We start from the raw sequence: 26,112 nt of genomic DNA, 5'->3' as shown, positions 1-26,112 counted from the left end.
ACATTGTAATCTGCTTTGATACTCAATAATCTAACAGCGACAGATAATTAAGAGTGGGTAAAACCATCCTGCAAGGGCCGACTAGCTTGATTTAACTTTTTATTAAAACGTCTGGCCTCTTCATTAGGAGGTTCTTCAACATGGCCACCGGATTCAAAGCCCGAATGCATGCCATAAGCATCCTGAACCATGTCATGCAATCTAGAATTTTGGACATTAGGTTCTACTGCCCTACTACTTTCACCCACAACAAAGTTCTGAAATCTACCCAAACTGTATGCATTTCTCCATGACTAGTCCAAACTGTATAATTACTTTTAAATCCTTCATCCATTAGATGTAGCCTAACAATCTCTGTGGTTTTGAATTTCATACATTCACATTTAGAATAAGGAAACCTAACCACACCACGAATTGTAAAATCCTCAAGTGTTTTAGCATAGTTAACAAAACCATAAACACCGGCTACAAATTCATTCTTCAACCCAAATCGACGAGGATTAGTTCTATCGTACATCTAACTACAAGATTCCATCTACACAAATAGCACAAAGTTTGAACTTGTTAAACAATCCCTAGTTTATATGATTAGTAACTAGTGCCAAACATTATCTCCAAGTTCTAAAAGAACATACAATACCATTCAGGTCACAAGGAAAAAATTTTGCCTAAAAATGTTACTTGACCTTTGCTGGAAGTAAATAATGTTTAAGGATCCACAATTTATGAAAATTTTTTACTTTAGCCACTAAAACTACAGTTTCTGATTGATGGAAAATAAAATGTTTCATCGTTTGATTAAATTCTCTCTTTTTTTTCCCCTTTTAAATCTTAAATGCTAGGATATTTTTATGAGATAAGTGGTAATTTAATTTCTGTAATCTTGTTTTAATGAGCAAGTCTAGGTTTTCCATTTCCCTGGTTATTAGGCAGTATGTTTTCTTTTGATATAGTAAACCCCAACAACTTTTATTTATGGTAAGTAGTACTAGTATTGTTGTCACGCCCCAAAACCCACCCTAGATGTGACCGGCATCCGACATCATGAACAACATCAGAAGAACCTAAACGACACAATAATAGCACACCGAACCCCCCGAAAGTTCAATATTCGCCTCAACGAGTTTATAAAATAAATGTAACAAATCATGAATATATGAATTAAATCAGCGGAAGTCTTTATAATTTAAATAATTCAACCAAAACATGATAGTGTGCCGAAAGAGTTACACAACAACTCTTTTCTACCCACATTCGAATGTATACTAAGGAGCTTCTAGGAATAAGGAATAAATGTCTAACTCATCGGGACGTAGCCCGAAAACTAATATAAATAAATGGAATTAAATAAATAGGGTGTCCCACGAATGAATGTGTGGGCTCACCAAATCAGCAGCAACAACAAGTCCTTTCTAAATGCCTATAGCATCAAGAACCTGCTCTTCTCCGTTACCTAACATACCATCAAAGACAACAATGGTATGCCTGAGTACTTCGTACTCGGTGAGTGCCTCGGGGACAATAAGTAATATGAAAATAAATTATGATAATACATAAAGAAATCCCCGAAAAGATAGTATAAAAATAGTCATTCCACTTGTGATTCTCAATATCATTTATAAACAGTTTACAAAGCCATTTCGTAATCCTAATTTCAATTATGCTTAAAGTCAATCAGGCATAAATACCAGTTCCATAATAGAGATGGATATCACAATCACCCGTATAGGCCCAACTCAATATCAACAACATTGCGCAATACACCATAATATGGATTCACAATGACTACTCTTCCTCCCGAATAGCAAGGCCATTAATACACCCCAGGTAGCGAATCCGGAAGTGACCGCTCTTCCCCCCGAATGGCAAGGCAATTAATACACTAGGATCCATAGTGACTACCCTTTCTCCCGAGTAGCTAGGCATAAACGCACCGGAATATGAAATCCTCATTGACCACTCATCCTCCCAAGTGGCTAGGCAAAATCACATCAACATAGTTCATGGCATAAAAGCCGAATTACAATTCATCTCAAGGAAGTCACATCACTATTTACCATTAAGGTTCATTATGCCATATCGTAATGATAAATAATTTCATAGAATGTTTTGAAAACGTATAACTTCTTTACGAAAGATTCCATGTCCTAATTCATCAATGAGAATATCATTATCAACCCTTAACCATCATTATTAAGCATCCCTTATACAGGAAAACATTCATAATATCACATACATATATAGGGTTTGTTACAATCTAGGTTTAATGCGGGTTTGTCCCCTCACACACATTAACCACCATTTAGACATGAATTTGAGTTCAAGAAACATGAAAAGATTACTTTTCCTTTCATTCATTAAAGAATCTTGAATAAAATTTATACTTCCAACAATAGTTTCAAAAGTGATTATCATTCAAAATAAGTTTTCAAAAGAGAGACATACAAATCACCTTTATAGTCAACAATGATTTTAAAAAAGAGACATACAAATCACCTTTATAGTCAAAAATGATTTTTAAAAGAGACATACCTTAATATGTTAAACAAAGTTCAATAATTGACTTTTCTAATGAAGAACACCCAAACCCTAGCTTGAATCACTTTGGGAAGAATTATGTTGCAAACCCTAGGTTTTGGTCACAAGAATCATGGGTTTGATGTTAGAATGGATTAGGAATGTTAAGGATGTTCTTACCTTTGATTTGGAGAATTGGAGGAATGATTTTCGTCCTTAGGGTTGTTCAGAAAGTGGAGGAATAAACAAAACAAGTGTCTTATTTATATTTTTCTGGTGAAAACGGGCCAAAGGACGCCCCCGAAGGACGGACCGTCCTTCGTGTTACGGACCGTCCTTTGGACCGTCCTTTAGTGGAAATTTCCAGAGAGTTCTGGTGATTTTTGAGGCGTTACAGTGCCATGTTACGGCCCGTAACACGTGTTACGGTCCGTAACGTCTCACCGTAACACAGGCCAAATTTCCAGCGAAGATAGGCTTTAGTAAAATGGGCATAACTTTTTGTACATAACTTTTCTTGGGCTGGGCGACCTACCGTTGAAAAGATATTTCAAAGATCTATAACTTTTATCAAGAAAGTTTTTCCAAATTCTCAACACATTTTCATGAAAATCGCCCAGAAGACAGACCTATCAAAACTTAGGCGAATTTAAGAGCCCTTAAGAACATCAATTGTTGGCTTGACTTCAAAACGACCATCTTCCACCTGAATTCATCAAGAATGGATTCATATAGATAAAATATCATCTTAACACTAGATTTTTACACATTCACACCTAGTTTAAGTTTACGGTGTGTTACAATTGTACTTTATATGTTCCATAATATTTCAATTCAATTTCAACACAACAACATTCAATATCAATATTTCATTCGACTAGTCTCGATAAACGTGCAGTTGCAGGTTATTCCCTAACAATTTATCACAAAAGCAAAAAAACACGAGCACAAGTATCATATTTACAGAAATTTAGTGCCAAAACTCAAATAGAAAGTATTAACAAATTAAAGGAAATCAAGCTACCCAGATATGAGGGAATCTAATTAGTAAAAGTTGAAGGATATTTTGGTCAACCAACATTTGTATTCATGCTTTTAAAATATTACAGATTTCAATTCAAAACCCTAAAAAAATAACAGAATGTAAATCCTAAAACAAATATTGAACACTAAATAAAGTTATCAAATCTACTAAATATAGAAGGTAATGCAACTAATAACATGAGATTGAAGTGGATGCTTCAGAACTATTCAATTTGGGGCTTTTTCATGAGATTGAAAGAAAAAAAAAAGTACCTGGAAATTTGGGGCTGCGCCGCCGACGATGGGCTGCTGGTCGAAAAGGAGGTGGGGTTCGTTGAGCGTCTGGGGTGGTGGGGCGGTGGTGTGCGTAGAGAGGAGAGGGAGAGAGGAAAGAGAGAAAGAGAAGGGGAAAGGTATAAAAGAACAAGACCCGATTGGGTCTAAATGTAATTCAATTTTTGACCGCATGTGGTCGAAATAATTAAGCAAATTTGACTTAATTATATCTGTGGTCGAAATTAGTTTTATTTTTTATTTTTAATTAATTGTTTTATATTTATATAATCTGTAAATGTGTAAAATGATTTTTTTTCCATTTATTATTTCTACAAAAATTAATTTCGACCACATGTGGTCGAAATTCTATTTTCCCTTAAAAAAATTGACCCCGTGTGGTCGAAATCCTATAAATAAAACAAAAATTAAATTCTTGAAATTTCGACCATGTGTGGTCGATTTTTTTTCGACTAAAAGTGTGGTCGAAATTTCTAGGTCAAAAATGGCATTTTTTTTAGTAGTGTTGGTTTAGTAGTTTGTTCGGTTCTCGAAGGACTCAGGGATATTTTGGAATTTTGGTTGGAAATATAGTTTTCCCCCAGACCCCACCATGTGGGAATATACTAGTTATGTTGTTGATGTTGTTGTTGGTGGAAATCTAGTTTTAAGGGATTTGGAGTTGACCACGATCAACACAGGGTCAAGATGAACTCTTTTGGGAATTTTGAGTGCGCGAGTGAGTTTGTAGCACATTTTATGATGAAAATGCATATTTGGTTTATGTCCGAGAGGTTCCGGATGAGTTTCGGGTATTGGATCGGGATTTGGCGAAACCAGATTTTTCTGGTTTCAGTTGTTGCTGGTGTGCTTAATCGCGATCGCGTGGCTCTAGCCACGATCGCGTGATTCTACAAAATTGGCTATCGCGATGCCTTTGGCTGAGGTCGGGAGAGAGATATTTTTTGGGGTCCCGCGATCGCGATGATAGGTCCCGCAATCGCGAGGAAGGAAATAACTGGGCAGATTTAAAACTTCATTTCGAGTTTAGACCCCTCATTCACATATTTGGAGCTTGAGACCTTGGTTTAGGGAGATTTTTGAAGGGATTTGAAAGATTCATCGAGTGGGTAAGTGTCTAACCTCCTTTTATCATTAATTAGTAAGGATTTTCATGTTAGAAATCATGGATTAAGGAGGGGATTTGGGGGTTTATGAACCCTAAGTTACAATTTGGGGATTCTTGATTTAAGCACGAATTTGATGATGGATTTTGTTCATTTTTGGGATATAGACTCCATAGATGTTGGGTAAACTAATTTTAGGTTGAATTTGCTATTTTGCCCCTAGTGGCTCGGAATCCTATTTTGGGTGACTTTTGGGTTCGAAACTAAAGTATAGCATTATTGGTATCTTTGAATTCGTATAACTTCCTAGAATAATAATTTTACCATATTGAGCGTGATTTTGAAACGAAATAACGGCTTTGACCTTCGGGGCTTGAAACAGGGTTTTGGGTTGACTTTCTAGACCCGAGTCTCTATATGGAAATATGGGTATCAATCGACTCGTATTCTTACGTATAATCCGTGCTTGAACAGATTGAGATCGTTTGGAGTCTTTACGAAAGGGCAAGGCTTCGCTCTGATTATCGAACTCCTATCAGGCATGTTGAGACTTTTGACTCTATTTAAAGCATTGTGGTTGATTAAAAATTGGACTAATAAAAGGAGATAACGAGGTAACTAAAAGGGTTCCCGATACTTATGAGGTGACGAGCACTTGTATTGGGTATCGGTACCATGTGATGGGTATTTGTGTATTTTTGATTGTATAGTCCGGTCTTAATGCCATGCTTTGGGCATTAGTTGATAGCATAGATTGATTTGTGTATGTGATTGGGATATGAGGTCCCTTATTTATTGCTTTTATGTTTATTACTTGTCTTATCTGTAATTGCATGATCTCATCACTCCTATTTAAAAGTGGAAAAGAGCTAAAGATTGAGTCTTTATTGCTTAGCTTGATTTCTTATGGTTGTGCATTTCATATTCATGCTTTATATAGTATCTCATGTGCATTTAAAGATACATGTGTAAAGTCCGAGGGGAAATGATTCCGGACGGAGTGATGTTGATGATATGAACCAGACTGGCTAGATAACAGGTAATGTGAGCCTACGGGGCGCTTATTGTGATTTGGAGCCTACGAGGCTAAGTATTGTGATAGGAAGCCTAATATGGCTAAGACCCGAAGTGATCTAAGAGATCTGAAATTATGGGTTGATATATGGACTTCGCAAGTCCCTCATGAGTCACGATTCATTAATGTTTGAATGTGTGTGTACCGAGAGATGGAAAAGGTCTTGCATTGCATAACATTTGCACATCATTACATTCTATTTGTTTTTCCTTGTTTGTATGACTTATTGATTTGTTGTTTGGATTGCCTGAAATGCCCTTTTGATACTTGATGAACTTGAGGATTAGATGCTTTATCTTGGCTTGTAACTGGAGGTTCTTGTACTTGTAATTATAATTATCATTATCGTGGACTAATTACGGTTAAGTGTGGAGGTAGTAATTGTAGGCCAACCCTCGTCTCCGTTTTCGTTAGTTCGGTCAATGATTCTGCTGAATACACGTTGTTTCGCTTACTCACACTACACTTGTTGCACCCTCTTTGTGTGCAGATTTTGTTCCTAGCACGAGCGGATCTCGGGACGTTACCGACCGTTGAGGAGGCCATCTGGACGATTCGGCATGAGCCACTAGTGTGATCTGTGGCACCGGATCCTCTCCATCTATCTTTACTTCCTGTCTTTTATTTTCGGACTTTATGTATTTTCGGGATGTATTCACAGATTTTTATTCCATTTTAGTTCATTCTTGTACTAGTGACACCAAATTTTGTGGATTGTAACTCTTTATTATGCTTTTATGACTATCGACTTTTTAAGACTTTAAAATTGACTTGTATGATCTCTTTTCCGCATTAATTTCCTTATTAAAATGTTCTATTGGGTTGTGGATGGCTCACCTGTTGGGAGTTAGTGCCTTCACGGCTTATTAAATTGGATTGTGAAAAATTAGGCTAATTTTTATATCTTATAAAATAATAATATAATAACATAAAAATGCAGAAAAACTATAAAATCATAAAAATTTAGAAGTTGAATAAAGTACTGAGATAAATACTTGGAGTTCTAACAAAATAATACAATCAGGTGTAAGTTAAAGTATCATTAGACACCCACTACAATAAAAACCCAAACATTATAACAAAAAACGTATAATCTTAGGAAGAAAATGATATCTATGCCTCAGATAAGTAAATGAATTAAGAAATATTTATAATACTATAAATCAAATTTATTTCTTATAAGATAGTCTTTTCATTTGTTGGTTTTTTTCCCTTTGAGACGCAACCGAGCTACAAATAATTAGTAAACGACATTTAGTCTTAGAGATATAATTAACGAGTACATTATACAACTTAGAATTGTGTGTTTCCAATAAGTTACTAGTAATGTTTAGCAAGCAATTCAATAATCTAATTCAATGCAAAAAAAAATATTTTATGGATATAGTTATTTATATGTTTTTATTTTCTAGCACTTAATATTAAAAAGTTAGTTTCGTATTACACGAGAAGAGACAATATTGTTATCAAATAACAGAAACTAGAATAAAATTTGAAGAAAAAATTAACAAGAAGTTAATAACAAAAGTTAAAATCACAAAGAATTTCATAAGGTTGTATCAAAATCAATTTCATGACATGATATAGGGTCTCCTATTTCTACTCAAAGTATTATTAACTTTTGAAATGTTATAGATGAAGAGGGATTTTGAAGAGTCAAAAGTCGGTTAATATATATTCGAGTAGTTATAGGGCTCATTACAACCAATTACACAAGAATTGATGTACATTGGGGTGCCTGTGGCATAAGGCTCGTGGATATAAGCCCCGCAATTAAGCCCAAGGGCGTTTCATGAGTGCCTCGCTCCGGGGCGAGTCTTGGGCGAGCTCCAATTCTGCCTTTTAAAACACTAATCATCACATCTACTTATAATTGATGAACGTGGCTAAACGTCCAGCTAAAACAAAGGAAGTGGTTGAGAGTGACTGAGTCTCGTTCTTGGATATTAGGGGATCATTGCAAACATATCGTGACATATCAAGACCTGATTCACCAGAAAAAATTACCACACGGCTTTAAAAAACATAAGTCTGTTAAAATAAATGGGTAGACTTATTTTTTAGAACCCATGTGACATTTTCTAATTTAAAAACAAACTAAATGATTTTATTTTTAAAAAAATCTGTCAGCCAAAAGGGTATATTTGCACCATTATATAATGACAGGGATATATATGCACCACTTTTTTAACGATGGGTATATCTACTCTAAACCACAAATTTGAGGGTATATTTACACCTTTGACCCTTTTAAAATTATGAAACGAACCCCGAAAACATTTAATAGTTGTTAACAACTTGAGGCGCCGAAAATAAAAAGAAAAGAAAGGGGATGTGTAATTTCTCAAAATGGAGGGAATAATTGTATAACTTTGAATTGGAGAGAAAAAAAAGGAGGAGATGCGATGGAAAGAACTACTTTCTCTGTCCTAGTTTATGTGGCACAGTTAAAATTTCGAGATCCAAACTTGTAAACTTTGACCGTGAATTCGGACATAAAAGCTTTAAGTTTTTTGAAATAAAATTTACATATTTAAAATCTACGTAACACTATAAATCACACTAATTAATAAATTATAATATTTAAAAGACATATAAAAAAATTCCAGTTAAAGAAAAACTTGGTTGACTCTCGAAATTCCAATTGCGCCACATAAATTGGAACGGAGGGAGTAAAAGAAGCTCGGAACGAGTGGTCAACAAAAGCTGAAGACATAAAAATACCGGCCCCTCTAGTGCAAAATATCGTGTTATGATTTTAGGATAATGTACTAGCTAGTTCATTATTCAAATTTTAATGTTGTGCCAAAGGTATCTTGTATATAGGATTATGGTTTGTGATAATGATAATGAACGTCATCAATGAAGGTTCTACATAAGTCGGGGTTAGCAAGTATATTAGTTTGGTACAGTTGAGTTCTTGATAATTTTTAAAACTTATCAGTATAAGTCAAATTTAATATTTTTTTAAAAAGTGAACTATGTTTTAAAAAACTAAGCGCAAAAACATTTTCAAAATTTGAAAAACTTCACTCAAATAACTAGGCATTTGGCCATGAAAACCAAATATTTTTCACTTTATTTGGAATTTTGAAGTAAGAGTTGAAGATGGAGTTGTGTTTGGTTATAGTTTTTACCGTTTCAACAAAATTGGGGGCCTAAAACGAACTTCAAACAGAGACCCTAATTTATTTTTTTAAAAGGAAATATCGTCATATATATATTTATTTAACGTCTACTTTTCTAGCTTTTTCAGAAGTGAAGTCATTAATTACTGTGTTATAATCACTTTGTTCTAACAATTCATTTTCAATTGATAATATATCTAATCCATTCAGTCTCAAGACTCTCTTGAGATATTATTGATCTTAGATAAGATTCTATCAATTTTAATTTTGAAAAACATCTTTTGGTTGAGGCAACAATTTATATATAAAATACATCTTTAACGAAAAAATGAGGCTCAAAAAAATTGGGGCCCCAAGCGATTGCTTTATTGGCCTAATAGTCGAGCCACCCCTGATTTTTACAAATAATATTTGGTTATTTTAATGTACTGAAAGTGAAAAAAGTGAAAATAGGGTTTAGTTGTTTTCCAAAAGTTGTATTTGGAACATGGCTAAACGCTGATTTTCGAATAAAGTGAAAAAAGCTCCGAAAAATAATGAAAAATTCTCATGGCCAAACAGGTCAATTTTTCAGCTTTTGGAAAATCTATGGCCAACTGCTAGCTTCAAACAGGATTCCGGAACCTAAATGCCCCAAGAAAAAAGGGGAGGAACCAAAGTTACCAATTAAAAAAAAAGTTACACAAGTAATCTTAACGCAGGAATTTTCTGCGTTAAAGGAGTCAATAATTCAACTGACTTTTCAGTAGATTCTACTGCCCATCCGTACTTGATTTGACGTAAAGTTGCATGGTGCAATAATATTTTGCGTTATATGATACATTTAAGCTCATTCAAACTCTATTTAAAGCGGATTTTGGACAAGCGAAATACTCAAAAACTCATCCAACTCGTAAATTAGTAAAAATGGAGGATCCTACAGTTGTTAGGGTTTCATTATTTTGGGATGGGGAGATTCTTCATGATTCTAATATTGTGCGTTATAGTATTCCACCTAAATACCATGTTAGATTTCCACTTGGGCTGATATACTCAAGATTACTCAAAGCCCTATATAGTAAAATTAGAGTTAGTACGCGAGATTTTAATTTATCTGTAATCGGAAGATATCAAATATCTTTTTCACCGCAAGGTGCAGTTAATTATGGCGAGTGCGATATCATAGACGATGTCTCTTTGACTGATTATTTGAGGGCGCCAGATGATTATAGGAAATGTAGGACTCTAAACGTGCTTGAAATGTATATCAAGAAGATACCTATAAATTGTCGTGAAGTCCCCACTAGAATTTGCTGGGAAGTCCCAAAAGTTCCGCCTGAAGTCACAGAAGTCCGGCCTACTCATGCTAACACTTATCCCAATATGAGTTCTTATGGAGACATTTTGACGAGTCAAATGGTATAGGAAGCTTTAATTCATCAATATAATCAAACTTATAGTGGAGAGTGGTAAATATCCATTATTTTTACGGAAAAGGGCCTAAACTACCCTTGAACTATTAGAATTGGTACAAAAATATCCTCCGTACACCTTTGAGCCCCCAAATACCCCCGCCGTTCACCTATAGGGTCTAAGATACCCTTATTTCTAACTGCTCCATCTCATTTATTAAGTGTCATCATTTAATTGGTTAGCCCATATGATTAACTAAACTAATTAATTTTAAAACCATTTGACCGGATCCCAACTCATCTAACCCGTCTACCCACCGCCCCAAATTAAATCCCCCATTTAAATGTGTCATAATCAGCATAATAGTTTAACCTTTTGGATCCCATTATCTTTAAGCATACTAGTTATGTGAGGCCCGTGCTAAGCCCGGGCCCAAACTCAAGATATAAAAGTAGATATTTTAACTAAAGAAATATAATTTGTGTTAGTACAAGTGTACAACAACAACAACAACAACCATATACCCATTGTAGTCCCACAAGTGGGTAGTTATATGAAAGCAAAATTTTCATTCCACTCCTTTAATATTTTAACTTCCATTTTGATGAAATTATTTAATTCAAATCAAATTTGGAACCGAATTTGACATTATAACTTATGTATCCTAATTTTTTCAAGTTATTTAGTTCTAAATAAATAATCTATACATAGTTAATGAACTTTTAAAACAAATACATAATTTAACTTGTGCAGCAGATGAAGCTGCTCCTCTCTTAATTAGGGATTAGGGGTTCGAACATGGATATGGAAAAAAATCTTTGGAGGAAGCGCTTCCCCCGAATAGGCGCGATGCGGATGCGAATTATCTCGGATTAATTGGGCTCAAATGCGGATATCGAGCACCAATCGAAGAAAATCAAAGAACGTGAAAAATGAGGTAGGAGGTTCGATAGCTTTTGAAAAGTAGACTTTAAAAACGAGGAAACAAAAAAATTGACTTAAATAAATAAGATTAGGACCTAAAAGTAATTAATTAAAAAGTTTTAAAAAAAATTTGAAAATTATTGTGAGGACTACAAAAGTCCCCAGGTTCGATAGCTTTTGAAAAGTAGACTTTAAAAACAAAAAACAAAAAAATTGACTTAAATAAATAAGATTAGGACATAAAAGTAATTAATTAAAAAGTTTTTAAAAAATTGGGAAATTATTGTGAGGACTACAAAAGTTTATGTGAGGCCCGGGCTTACTCAAGATATAAAAGCAGATATTTTAACTAAAGAAATATAATTTGTGTTAGTACAAGTGTACAACAACAACAACAACAACCATATACGTATGTAGTCCAAAAGTGGGTAGTTATATAAAAGCAAAATTTTCATTTCACTCCTTTAATATTTTAACTTCCATTTTGATGAAATTATAACTTATGTATCCTAATTTTCTGAAGTTATTTAGTTCTAAATAAATAATCTATACATAGTTAATGAACTTTTAAGACAAATACATAATTTAACTTGTGCGCGGATGGAGCGCTCCTCTCTTAATTAGGGATTAGGGGTTCGAACATGGATATGGAAAAAAATCTTTGGAGGAAGCGCTCCCCGAATAGGCGCGATGCAAATGCGAATTATCTGGATTAATTGGCTCAAATGCGGATATCGAGCACCAATCGAGAAAATCAAAGAACGTGAAAAATGAGGTAGGAGGTTCGATAGCTTTTGAAAAGTAGACTTTAAAAACAAAAACAAAAAAATTGACATAAATAAATAAGATTAGGACCTAAAAGTAATTAATTAAAAAGTTTTAAAAAATTTGAAAATTATTGTAAGGACTACAAAGTCCGAAATGCCGATAGGCTTTTGAAAAGTAGACTTAAAAAAACAAAAAAACAAAAAAATTGACTTAAATAAATAAAATTAGGACATAAAAGTAATTAATGAAAAAGTTTTTAAAAATTTGGGAAATTATTGTGAGGACTACAAAAGTCCTCACATTCCCTCTTATATATAATAGTAATATGTACAGGTTTTGGAGTAATCACTTCTATCAATCAAAATGCACATATGTACAGGTTTTGGGTTTTGTATGATCACTGGAAACTAATACATTAAACTAAAAATGGACAAGATATCACTTTATTAAACTAAAGACGTTTCAGCACAAGAAGATGAAGAAGAAGCCTCTGCTGATTTTTTTATGAAATGGGTTTGTGGGTTTCTAAATCGATTAAATGGGGGATTTAATTTGGGGCGGGTCGGGTTTCGTCAGGTGGACGGGTTAGATGGGTTGGGATCCGGTAAAATGGTTTTAAAATTAGTTTAGTTAATCATATGGGCTAACCAATTAAATGATGCCACGTAATAAATGAGATGGAGCCGTTAGAAATAAGGGCATATTAGACCCCATAGGTGAACGGCGGGGGTATTTGGGGGGCTCAAAGGTGAATGGAGGGTATTTTTGTACCAATTCTAATAGTTCAAGGGTATTTTAGGCCCTTTTCCGTTATTTTTATTATTATTTTGTGTAATAGCACATGTTAATTGTTTGTATAGTAATAGTAATGTTGTTTCTATTTTTAAGGGTTATACACCTAATATGAGTAATATCGGGCAGTCCTCTTAGTCAGGATGGATGAATCATGCTTGAACATCCTCAGCCTATAAAACTTTTCAAAACGATGCTCCTTCCTCAAGTGTTGGTGCAGTTGATTATTATCGGTGGGTCTACTTTTTGAAGATTAAATAGTATTATATTTGATGTTTAGTAGTTAAAATACTTTACTTTCTTGTGTAGGAAATTTTTTACACAAAACGAGCCCGTGGTACCAAATGTGGATCTTCCTCAAGCACATGCAATGTTGATTTTTATCGGTAGGTCCATCATTTTGATATTAAATAATCTATATATTTTGATGTTTGGTAGTTAATATATTTTACTTATTTTCTATAGGAAAAGACTTTTAGTAGATGGTATTGATTCCGAATCATCTTGAAACATCATCGAGTGATAGTGACGACATACCTAATGCGGAGGTATCAGATGGTGAAGTCCCTTTCTTAACGAGTGAAAGTGAGGATGATATTAATCCTCAAAGTCAATTACAACAGTTAGAAGTGATGATGCAAAGTCGGTCACACTAGCAAGAACTGATGTCGCATCACCCATTTCACTAGTAAGAGCTGATGCCACAAAGTCCATTGCACTAGCAAGAATCGATGACGAAAGCAAACCCGACCCGGTGGCATTCCAATGAGATTCCCTATCTTGATCATCTTCAAGGTCGCCCTGATGCCTTTGTCTATACTAGGGATGATGATCCTATTCGTCAAGTAATGTAGAAAGAGCCAAACGATCTTGTAAAAGAGGAAGTTTATATTGAAAAAGGCATGATGTTCACCTCAAAAAAGTCATTGCAAAGGGCTGTTAAGATTTTCCGCATCAAGAATATCAGGGAGTTCAAAGTGGATGATTCCACTAAAAGATTTTGGCGATTGGTCTGCAGGCGACAATATCAAGGTTGTCGATGGATGCTTTGTGGTAAGTAGACTCATGATCATATGTGGACTATTTCAAAATAACCCAATTCACACTTGTGATATGGGTGAATGCCGAGCAGATCATTTCAATCTAGATACCAATATGATTGCTGCTGTGCTAGTTGGAGACATTGGACAAACCCCCAGGTACCCCCTTCGCCCAAGTTTATTTTAATTTTGATGTTATATGAGGCTCTTCATTGCTAAATTCTGATATTGAAACTTCTACAAGTTCGTCATTAAAGATTGCATTACAGTAGTTCTGAAAGTATATCGCCAAAAGCATAAATAGGCAAAAGGCATATCTCGGGCGTAGACACGCTTTCGAGATGGTCTATGGCAATTGGGAAGGCTCTTTCAAGACGTTGCCGAGATACATGGCAGCTTTATAACACTTCAATCCTAGTACTGTTGTTGAATGGAAGCTTAAGTCGAAACCTGGTGTGACCGGTAATACTTTTAATTTTGTGTTTTGGGAATTCAAACCATACATTGATGCTTTTGCACATTGTCGGCTAGTAATATCAATAGACGGCACGTATGTGTACGGGATATACAACGTCAAGCTACTAATTGCAGTAGGAATGGGTGCGAATGGGTCGATATTCCCTCTGGCTTTTGCATTGTAGCTAATAAGAGCACGGAGACATGGGGTATGTTTTTTAGCTACTTGAGGCAACAAATTATTAAAGATCGAATGGGTATATGCGTCTTTATCAGACAGAAATCACGGCATATTGGCTAATATGTTTGGGTTGCAGAGATGACAGCCGCCCTTTTCCTACCATTGTTATTGTTTAAGGAATCTAATGGTAAATTTTCAAAAGGCATATAAAAGTGGTTGACTGAACAAATGGATGTGGGCGGCTGCAACAAAGCATCAAGCAAAGAAGTTTCTTATGCAGATTGAGTTGATTAGGGAGACGAATGAGGAAGTCTACCATTGGTTGAAGCCACTAGATATCGAAAAATGGACATTACACAAGGATGAAAGTAGAAGATGGGGGAATTTAACAACAGACAGCTCTGAATCATTTAATGGCTTGTTGAAATCTGCAAGGGATTACCTATTACTGCAATGGTGAGAATGATTTTTAAGCAAGTTGTGAAGCGGTTCGTGAGTAGATCAAAGGAGTATTAGCAAAAGGTCTTAAATGGATGTCAAAACCAGCACAACTATTCGAGTATCACAAAAGAAAGTGTGAGCAACGCTCAATGACTGGGTACAACCTGACACAACGTACATTTGAAGTCAAAACAAGTATGCACTAAGGTCGGGGGGGGGGGTAACATTCACAATATTTGTGACATATCAAGAACGTGCTCATCTGGCAAGTGGCAATCATACCACATGCCATGTTCTTATGCCTTAAAGTGTTTCGAGATAATTGGAAAGGGGGCATTGCAATATGTGGCTTCGGAATATACCGTGGAAAACTATGCAAAAGCATATGCTGGTTGGTTACTTCCACTTGGTGATGATTCCTAACAAAGAATTTATCCGTAAATTGCGTAAGCGAGCAACCACCCGTATTCACAATGGAATGGATGTTTCAGAGGGGACATACTCTTGGAAATGCTCAATTTGAAATGAATTTGGTCATGATAAGCGCAAGTGTGCCCTACGAGATCATGGTGAAAGTACCTCTCGTGGTGGAAGAACCTCTCGTGGTGGCAGATCATCTCATGGTGGCAGCACATCTCGTGGTGGCGGAACATATCGTGGCGGCGGAACCTCTATTCATGGGCATGAATTTTATGTATTTTCGGTTTGTTATGGATGATGTATTTTAAGTATTTTCGGTTTGTTATGAATGATGTATTTTAATATTTTCAGATTGTTATGAATAATGCAATTCAAAAATATTGCTTCGTGAAGTCGTGGTGTCACACTCAACCGGAGGCTTTTTAAACTTCACAACCACCGTTTTATCCACGGGAACGTCATCTTCCCACCAAAAATATTTGCACCCACCATTTGCCTATAGAAATAAGAAATAATAATTAAGTTTTTTTAAAGTATAATATGTAGACAATGTGATTAAACTTTATAAAAAAATGCAAAAAAACTTTACATCGGTCGCTTATGACGGCCCGGATTATCTGGGGTCCTTGATGTTTTGAGCTGGCAATAATAACTGCACTTACAAACATTGCGTTCTATAGCATATATTTGTGTTTCGGAATCTTGAGACATAGCTTTTAGGGGGCTAAAGTATGAAAAAGAGTGAAAATGGAGGAGATGAAGGAATGGAGAAGTGTGAAAAATGGATGTTCTGCCCTAGTTTTAATGACTCCTTTAATGCGGGAATTTTCTGCGTTAAAGGACTTAACTAAATCGTTACGGTCAAATTAAAAATTCCTATGTTAAAAGTACTTTGGTAATTTTTTATTTTTTTTGGGTATTTTGGTTACTTTGTTTTTTCTTGGGGCATTTAGGTTCAGGACTCCTTCAAAGATACGAGTGGTCCAGAAAAGGTGGAAGACATGAAATACGGGCCCCGCAGTGCTAAGAAATTTAAAAAACGAAGGGAATAAAGGAAATCATAATAGAAGGATCTAGAAACCCTAACAAACGCTACTATATAAACTCGCTACTCGTTCTGCTAGTCCTGCCTTGTTTTTTCACTCTAGGAATATCTCTCCTCTCTGTTTGCTTCGCCTATACAAATCGTATTAGCGAAAAAAACATCACAAAACAATGGCGGAAGCAGAGACGTTTGCTTTTCAAGCAGAGATTAACCAGCTATTGAGTCTTATTATCAACACTTTTTATAGTAACAAAGAGATCTTTCTTCGTGAACTCATTAGTAATTCTTCTGATGTGAGTATTCCTTCCTATCTCTCTTAGGGACAATATAGATATATTTGTGTTTGATTGTGAATACCTTAATATGTAACCAATGTTCATGTCTGGGTGAATCTATATTTTTATTACATGTATATTCAATTGTTTAGTAAAGCGAAAGTTACTTGATGAATTTAACTAGGGTTTGGACATAAATTTAGCTAAAATGTGACAATGTCTTAAGGTTATAATTTAGATTTTCTCTACTTTTAAATGTATTTACTCTAAATATGTCCCCGATGTTCTTGTCTAGGTGGTTTGATTTATCATATCACATGTATGATATATGATTTGGTGTCAATTAGATGTAACGAAACAAACACTTTCGAAGGCATTATAGGCCTATTTATGTTATATTTGGAGACTCTACAGGGTAATGATTTAGGGTTTCTGTGCTTTTAAATGTGCATGCAGTAAGTGTGTAACCAATGTTCATGTCTAGGCGGTTTGATTTATATGTCAGATGTATGATATATGATTTGGTATTAATTTTTTTTTGTAAAGCAAAAGTTTGCTGGTTAATTTAGTGTTGTAGCAAGACGTACGGATTATTTTTTCATACACGCGCATCGAAACAATCACTCACAGGCAGTATAGGCTTATTTAGGTGGTCTGATTTAAATATCAGATGTATGATGTATAATTTGTTGTCAATTGTTTAATAGGCATAGTTATATTTCCTATATAGACTGTATAGGGTTATGATTTAGGATTGTTGTGCTTTTAAATGTGAATATCCTAATTATGTAGCCAATGTTCATGTGTAGGTGGTTCGATTTATATGTCAGATGTATGACATGTATGTAACCAATGTTCATGTCTAGGTGGTTTATATAAGAAGTATGACATATGATTTGGTGTTGATTGTTTTGTAAAGCGAAAGTTAGCTGATGAATTTAGTGGTTGTAGCATGACATACGGATTATTTTTCCCCTTGAAAACAATTAGCACATATCTGTCTGTGTTTCAACATACAGGAAATATAAATAGGCGTGAACTTTGTGAACTTGGTTATCTGAAATATAAATAGGTGTGAACCTTCGTTATCTGATTGCATGCCTTGGTTTACTTTGGGCTAGATGCTGAATGCACAATAATGCTTGTTCTGTTATTCCTGAAGCTGAATGTCGATCTAGGGTTTGGTGGATGACTACGCCTCGTGCAAAACACTAGACAATGTTATTGGCATGTAGAAGTTCTGCAAGAAAATCAAATATTGTAAAATTTGTTGGTAGTTTCGAGAGTTGGAGTTGTGATACTTGCGTATAAAGGAGAGCTTCTTAATCAAAGAAGCAATTTTATTGTTACAGGCTTTCTGTTCCGAGTTCAATTAGTGTCATTTGCTTAATGATATCAGTTAGTAAATTCCAGTTATGGTCCCCAAATTAGTCAAACTTATGGTAGTTTTGGAGATTCTTTGAATCAGTTGTGGTTGTCTCTGTCATTGTATTATCATCAGATATTTTGGGTAACGAAGTATCTAATTATTATTTGGGTATAAATTGCAGGCACTGGACAAGATCCGCTTTGAGAGTTTGACTGATAAGAGCAAGCTCGATGCTCAGCCGGAACTTTTCATCCATATCATTCCGGACAAGACCAACAATACCCTCACTCTCATTGACAGTGGTATTGGTATGACAAAGGCTGGTAAGTTGAGGATACCTCATGGAAGCTTTGCTTCTTTTACTTGACAGTCTACTCATTTTCTCTAATTTGACTGCTAAATACTGATCTTATTTGTTTCATTTGCAGATTTGGTAAACAACCTTGGTACAATTGCTAGGTCCGGTACCAAGGAATTTATGGAGGCACTTGCTGCTGGTGCTGACGTAAGCATGATTGGTCAATTTGGTGTTGGTTTCTACTCGGCTTACTTGGTTGCTGAAAGGGTGGTTGTGACCACAAAGCACAATGATGATGAACAATACGTTTGGGAATCTCAAGCTGGTGGTTCATTCACCGTTACAAGAGATACATCTGGTGAGAACCTTGGCAGGGGTACAAAAATTACCCTCTTCCTCAAGGAGGATCAGCTTGAGTACCTTGAAGAGCGAAGGCTCAAGGATCTGATTAAGAAGCATTCTGAGTTCATCAGTTATCCAATCTCTCTCTGGGTTGAGAAGACCATAGAAAAGGAAATCTCTGATGATGACGAGGATGAAGAGGAGAAGAAAGACGAGGAAGGAAAGGTAGAGGAGGTTGATGAAGAAAAGGAGAAAGAAGAGAAGAAAAAGAAGAAGATTAAGGAAGTCTCTAATGAGTGGTCATTGGTGAATAAGCAGAAGCCCATCTGGATGAGGAAGCCTGAGGAGATCACCAAGGAAGAGTATGCTGCATTCTACAAGAGCCTGACAAATGATTGGGAAGAGCATTTGGCTGTGAAGCACTTTTCCGTGGAGGGTCAGCTGGAGTTCAAGGCTGTTCTTTTTGTTCCAAAGAGGGCTCCTTTTGACCTCTTTGACACCAAGAAGAAGCCCAACAACATCAAGCTGTATGTTCGTCGTGTCTTCATCATGGATAACTGTGAAGATTTGATTCCTGAATATTTGAGCTTTGTGAAGGGTATTGTGGATTCTGAGGACCTTCCCCTCAACATCTCCAGAGAGATGTTGCAGCAGAACAAGATCCTGAAGGTTATTCGCAAGAACTTGGTGAAGAAGTGCATTGAGCTGTTCTTTGAAATTGCTGAAAACAAAGAAGACTATGACAAGTTCTACGAGGCCTTCTCAAAGAACCTCAAACTCGGTATCCATGAAGATACACAGAATAGGTCTAAGTTTGCTGAACTGTTGAGATACCACTCCACAAAAAGTGGTGATGAGATGACCAGCTTGAAGGACTATGTAACCAGGATGAAAGAAGGCCAGAATGACATTTACTACATTACTGGTGAGAGCAAGAAGGCTGTTGAGAACTCGCCCTTCCTTGAGAAGCTGAAGAAGAAGGGTTATGAGGTTCTTTACATGGTTGATGCTATTGATGAGTATTCAGTCGGTCAACTGAAGGAATTTGAGGGTAAGAAGCTTGTTTCTGCTACCAAGGAAGGCCTCAAGCTAGATGAGACTGAAGATGAGAAGAAAAGGCAGGAAGAACTAAAGGCGAAGTTTGAAGGCCTTTGCAAGGTGATTAAGGATGTTCTAGGCGACAAGGTTGAGAAAGTGGTCGTCTCTGACCGTGTTGTGGATTCTCCTTGCTGTTTGGTTACTGGAGAATATGGTTGGACTGCCAACATGGAGAGGATTATGAAGGCACAAGCTCTTAGGGATTCCAGCATGGCTGGATACATGTCCAGCAAGAAGACCATGGAGATCAATCCTGAGAATGCCATCATGGATGAGCTCAGGAAGAGAGCTGATGCTGACAAGAATGACAAGTCCGTTAAGGATTTGGTTCTATTGTTGTTTGAGACTGCTCTTCTCACCTCGGGTTTCAGCCTTGACGAGCCCAACACCTTTGGCAACAGAATTCACAGGATGTTGAAACTTGGTCTGAGTATTGATGAGGATAGCGGAGATGCGGAGACTGACATGCCACCATTGGAGGATACTGAAGCTGATGCAGAGGGCAGCAAGATGGAGGAAGTTGACTAAGACACTTCTCTTGATAATCAGCCCTTTAGCCCCAGTAGTTTTTAGGTTTTTACTTTGCTCCACCAGCAGGGCATGATATCATTAAGTTTGTGTTGTTTCTTAGACGTTAAAATTTAGGGTATTATTCATGGCTCATTTTGTTGTGACGTTTGCCTAAATGCTTTCTGCACCGTTTATGCGTGAATTCCCTGCCTTATTTTTAGATATCACCATGCTTTATAGGATTGGACGTGACAGAGTGATGTCAGCCTGTCTGTTCATTACTCCTGAAGATAGTTTTTGTTCTGTTTAATTGTCAATTATCGCGACTTGATTGGAATTTATACCCACTTTAATTCTTGATTCCACCAGTAAGGCTGTTCCTTTTCGACTTGCAAGTTTAGCAACTACTAGAATTCTATTCCTATCAGTTATACCGGCGTTAGAAGTGAATAGCTGGTTGGCCGTCAAAAAAAAAAAAAAAAAATTCTACTCCCTCTAAGATCCTAGAGATTTTAAGACATATAAGCATAATGTACAAACTGGAAAGTTGATTATGCCAAGATTAATCTAATTTTTTGTGTATTCTGATAGGTATGGCAGTTTCACTATAATTTATAATCCAACTAATCCATCAAAGTAATGAACGCCCTAAGAAACACGTAATAGCATGCAGAAACCGATGTCAACGAAGTTTGCATGTCAACGAAGTTTGCTAAATCACATTATATAAATTGGGTAGTTGTCTGGTGATAGTTAAATGATCATTCAGTAATTAAATTGCAAAATTAACAAAATTAACGGGGCTTTACATGCAATTCATTCATTAAGTGGGAAATGAATACAGTGGGCAAGTTTCCACAAACCCAAGTCAACAATGCTACATGCTAGCATCGACTGACTACTTCTCCAAACGATTAAAAAGCCAGTGACTACGCCAAGGTAAAAGAATCTAATGATTTAACTTTTGTCTTAAGAAAATACAACGTGCAGGTTCAGACTTATCGTAATATGATAGCATCTCATAATTTATTGAAAATGAATTCCGAGCTTTAACTGGTCTGGTTGGACCGGTTTCCCGATTCACGATTTACCGGTGATTTTTTAGCGGTCCGTTTGCATTTTTTGGGACCGATTAACCGGTAAACCGGAACCGGCCGGTTAAAACCGGATAACCGGTCAAAAAATATATATAAAAATCTGTCGGTTGGCTGACTGGGCTAGACCGTTGGGCAACAGTACATTTTGCAAAAATGGCCGTTGCCAATGGCTCCAAACTCCCCTTTTGGCTCCCCAACCCCCATTTTTTTTTTCACTTTAACCGATCCCCCACCCCTATATAAACCTCTCTCCATTTCCAATTTTAATCCACACCAATTCACTCTTCTCTTTCTTTCAATTTCTCTCAATTATAGCTACTTTGCAACAATTAGCCACTTTAAATTTCTCTCAATTAAATATTATAAAGTTTTATTCTAGTTTCAATTATTAATTTTGCAATTATAAAAAAAAATTGTTGGTGGAGTTGGTGATTTTGCAACAATCCGAAGTAGCTCCAAAGCTTTGGTGGATTTGCAATTCTAGCCACCTTCACTTTGGTGAAAATTAGTCCGGCAATTTGGTACATTCGTTCCAACTCTATCTTTATTTTCCGCTATTTAATTTACGCAATTTAATTTGTTGCAATTTATTTTCAAATTAATTCTATTTAATAATGTCGAAGAGATTCAGACGTGGTTCCGGTAGTAGTGGTATTGTTAGGGGTGGATTTAATGAGAAAACATTTGTGAACGAAACACCTAATTTAGGTATTGATATTAGTGGAAATAATCCACTTTTAGATCATGAGGTAATGCAACAACACTATACCAGAACTTTTAATGAATTGATGATGATGAAACACAAGCCCCCGAAAATCCATAAGAGATACAAGTCCTATCCAATCACATACACAAGACAAACCACCAAGAACTCGTAGGCCAACCGCTAGAATTTGGAAATTTAGGACCAAGGATAAGGAAAGACAAACAGCTACATGTAATTTATGTAGACAAGAATTTGTTTTTAGGCAACAAACTAGTAAGGATGGTGGAACGGGTTCACTAACGGGTCATATGAGAGGTAAACATAAGGAAATTTGGGGAGAGAAAACGGGTTCAAATGTAGGGGGTATTCAAATGACAATAGACCCACGAACCGGTAAAATTTTTAGCTATGACAAGAAAAAAGAGCGTGTAGAAATAGCTAAAATGGTAGCTTATGATTGTTTACCATTTTCCGTTCTTTCGGGTTTGGGATTTGTTACTTATATTCAACGTTGTTACAATCCAATGTTTGAGGGTATTCCTAGAAGCACTTGTAGAGCGAATATTATAGATTTATATAAAAAATATAGATTTTATTTGCACCATGTATTTAATTCTTTAAATTGTAGTGTTTCTCTTACCACCGATTTGGGTCTTAGTCTTAACAAGTTAGATTTTTTTGCTATTACATGTCATCGGGTTGATGATAATTGGGTGATGCAAAAAAAAATTATAGCTTTTTTATATGATGAAAGGAAAGGTCGTCATGACGGAAGTTTTTTAGCGGATTCAATGTCAACTATTATGAAATTTTTTAACATTTATAGAAAAACACTTTGTATTGCTTTAGATAATGCTTCTAATAATACAAAGGCAGTTGGTCTTTTAAAAAGGGAATTAAACCCTCCGCTAAAAAATATTTTCATGTGAGATGTAGTTGTCATATTTTAAACTTGATTGTTAGAGATGGTCTTGACTATTTTGAAGATTCTATTCAAAAAGTTAGAAATGCGATTGCTTTTCTTTTTTGTAATGCTAATAGGCAAAAAATGAGAGATTTTAAGAATTCTTGTGTGCAAAATGGCCTTAGAGCTAGGAAAATTCAAGTAGAAGTTGACACTAGGTGGAACTATACTTACATTATGTTACAACAAGCATATGATTATAGGATTCCCATACAACAAGTTCACAACCATTTTAATACGGATAATGATGATTGATTAAATATTATCGATTGGGAAGATGTTCAGGAATGTATCGAACTGTTACAAAAATTTTATAATGCAACTCTTGCTTTTTCTAGACAATTCTATCCCACGGTAATCGGAATTTTAGCCTACTTAACGGAAATAGCTAGAGTTTTACATGAGTATAAAGATAAATCCGGTTATCAAGCGGCTATTTTTAATATGACTATAAAATTTAAGAAGTATTGTTTTCCCATCCCAACTTTATTTATATTGGGTTCTCTTTTAAATCCTTATTTTAAAATGTCTTATACTAGAGCATTGGTTGGTCAAATTTATAACTATTTACAAATTGACGAGGAAGTTGAACCATCTTTAGAATAATCCGAGTTCGCGATTGATGCCAAGTTTAAAAAAGTTTTTAGTCATTATTCTAATTTGAAAGAAAGTGCTATACCCGTTGCTCCACGCCCTAATACTTCTCAAAGTAGCAAAAAAGGGCTTGTCGAATTTAAAAGTTTTACATTCACATCCAACTCCTTCTTATAATGCAAAATTTGATGAATATCACCTTCATTTGATGCAGCCAAATGTGGATATCAACCAACTAGATGATTTGGACGTCTTAGCATGGTGGAAGAGATACAAGGCGAATCATCCGGTACTTTCAAGAATGGCTCGAGATATCCTTACGGTTCAAATATCAACCGTGGCTTCAGAGAGTGCATTTAGCCAAGGAAGACAACAAATTAGAGACCATAAATACTCATTATCCGGATTTAGCTTGCAAGTACTAGTTTGCATTCACGATTGGATTAGATCGGAGCGACGCAACTAAAACTCAGAAGCGGTGGAAGGCGAAGAGGAAGAGATTGATGATTTGATAGCAAGTGGAATAGACCAAATGGTAGACTATGAAGATATCTCAATGACCGAATATGATATGGCGGATATTAGCCAAATGATTGACACTTTTTGATTTTATTATTCTACTACTTTTTTGCAACTCATGTATTATTTGCAAGTTAAAAAAAAAAAAATTACAACTTGTAATGTTGTCCATGAATGAATAAAATATATGGCTCATTGAGCTTTCTTCTATTTACTTGTGTTCATAATTTTACTTATATTAAGTTAGGAATATACCTAAAATATACTAAAAATATACTTATAATATACATCTACTTAAATTAAAAAATAGAAAGTTATATACTTGAAAAATAACTAAAATATACTAAGAATATACTTATAATATAAATATACTTAAGTTATAAAATAGGTATTTATAAACTTAGAAAAAACTTAAGCTATAAATAACTTAAGTTATAATACATATAACTTATATATATATATATATATATAAGTTATATGTATATTTAAATTATAATACATATAAGTTAAGTTTTTTCTCTTAGTTAAGTTATTTATAAGTTAAGTTTTTTCTAAATTTGTAAATTTCTATTTTATAACTTAAGTATATTTATATTATAAGTATATTTTAGGTATATGTAGCTAAGTTAAGCATATAACTTAATATATATATACATATATGCTGTTAGTAAGTAAATATATAAACTTTACTTATATAACATATATAACTATATCTACAATACATTAAGAGATACTATAATATACATATACTATACAAAAAATAAAAAAAAGGATTTTTTTGCAGTTTGAACCGGCCGGTTCCGATTTTCAAGATTGGAACCGGTTAACCGGAACCGGTGGCCGGTTCCCGTTTTTTGACCGGAAACTGGCCGGTTTTATAACCGGTTGCCGGTCCCAACCGGTTAGCGGGCTTAGGAGTGGGTTATTCAATTAAACTTCTCAACCCCAAGATACCATCAGTCTAACGGATAAGCGAGTCAACAACAAGATAATAATCTCCTCTCCTAAAACATGGCTCAACGCCTCAGCCAAGCCAAATAGTGGGGCGATGAGTTCCCCCCAATACTATGGGCCTACTGAATGACCGTTTGTGCTTCAACGGACGAAATTCTTACTCAGTTTATGGAGAAGAACTTTTGCTTCCTGTTGAAGTCGTATACCCAACCTAGATGCACTTGGGGAAGAGAGGAACCAAACAAAGAAGGAACCAGATAAAGAAGCAACAACAACAGAGCTAGACTTCATTGATGAGCGAAGTGAACAAGCGTATGTCCAGATCGCAACGTACAAATAACACTACTCGAAAAACTCAATTTACATTGGAATAAAAATTCCTAATTTCTAAAAAATTTACCTATATATACGATTTTCCCAAGTAAATCCACAAGTAAATTTAGAGTCAAATTATTACTTGCTGATTTATTTGGAATAATAATCTCCAAGTATCATTTTCGTAGGTAATTCTGCACGTAAATAACCAAAAATATAAAAAATATCGTTTCCTCTATGAACTCGTAGGAAAATCCCCATGTAATGGTTCTTGCGGACTTACCTAGGGATTATTTCGTGGGGAGTTACCTGGGGATTGTATTATCTGGAAAATTATTTGGGGATTTCGTTGTTGTGAATTTATCTGGAGATTATTTCTTGGGAATTTACATGGAGATTTTATCACTTAGGGAATTACTTGGGAATTTTGTTCCAGCGAATTTAGCTGGGGATTATTTTGTTGAGGATT

At 35.4% G+C, this 26,112-nt stretch overlaps 1 protein-coding gene across 1 annotated transcript; it reads left to right on the top strand.

Moving 5' to 3' along the window:
- Positions 1-16,589: 16,589 nt before the first annotated feature.
- Positions 16,590-20,696, top strand: LOC132031412 (heat shock cognate protein 80-like). Its single transcript, XM_059421372.1, has 3 exons — positions 16,590-16,895; positions 18,428-18,569; positions 18,675-20,696. Exons 1-3 carry the CDS (start codon positions 16,773-16,775, stop codon positions 20,510-20,512), a joined length of 2,103 nt encoding a protein of 700 aa, XP_059277355.1. The 5' UTR covers positions 16,590-16,772; the 3' UTR covers positions 20,513-20,696.
- Positions 20,697-26,112: the final 5,416 nt, after the last annotated feature.

This window comes from Lycium ferocissimum, chromosome 9 (genome assembly GCF_029784015.1).
Source record: "Lycium ferocissimum isolate CSIRO_LF1 chromosome 9, AGI_CSIRO_Lferr_CH_V1, whole genome shotgun sequence".
Classification (NCBI taxonomy): Eukaryota; Viridiplantae; Streptophyta; class Magnoliopsida; order Solanales; family Solanaceae; genus Lycium; species Lycium ferocissimum.
Note: the sequence above shows the minus strand (reverse complement) of the source record. Positions and strands in the feature narration are given on the sequence as shown.

What these genes read in the sequence shown, in the direction of transcription:
- LOC132031412 (XM_059421372.1), top strand. Translation starts at nt 16,773, where the DNA reads ATGGCGGAAGCAGAGACGTTTGCTTTTCAAGCAGAGATTAACCAGCTA. An exon ending in TCATTAGTAATTCTTCTGAT is followed by an intron (nt 16,896 to 18,427) that starts GTGAGTATTCCT and finishes TATAAATTGCAG; the next exon opens with GCACTGGACAAGATCCGCTT. An exon ending in TATTGGTATGACAAAGGCTG is followed by an intron (nt 18,570 to 18,674) that starts GTAAGTTGAGGA and finishes TTTCATTTGCAG; the next exon opens with ATTTGGTAAACAACCTTGGT.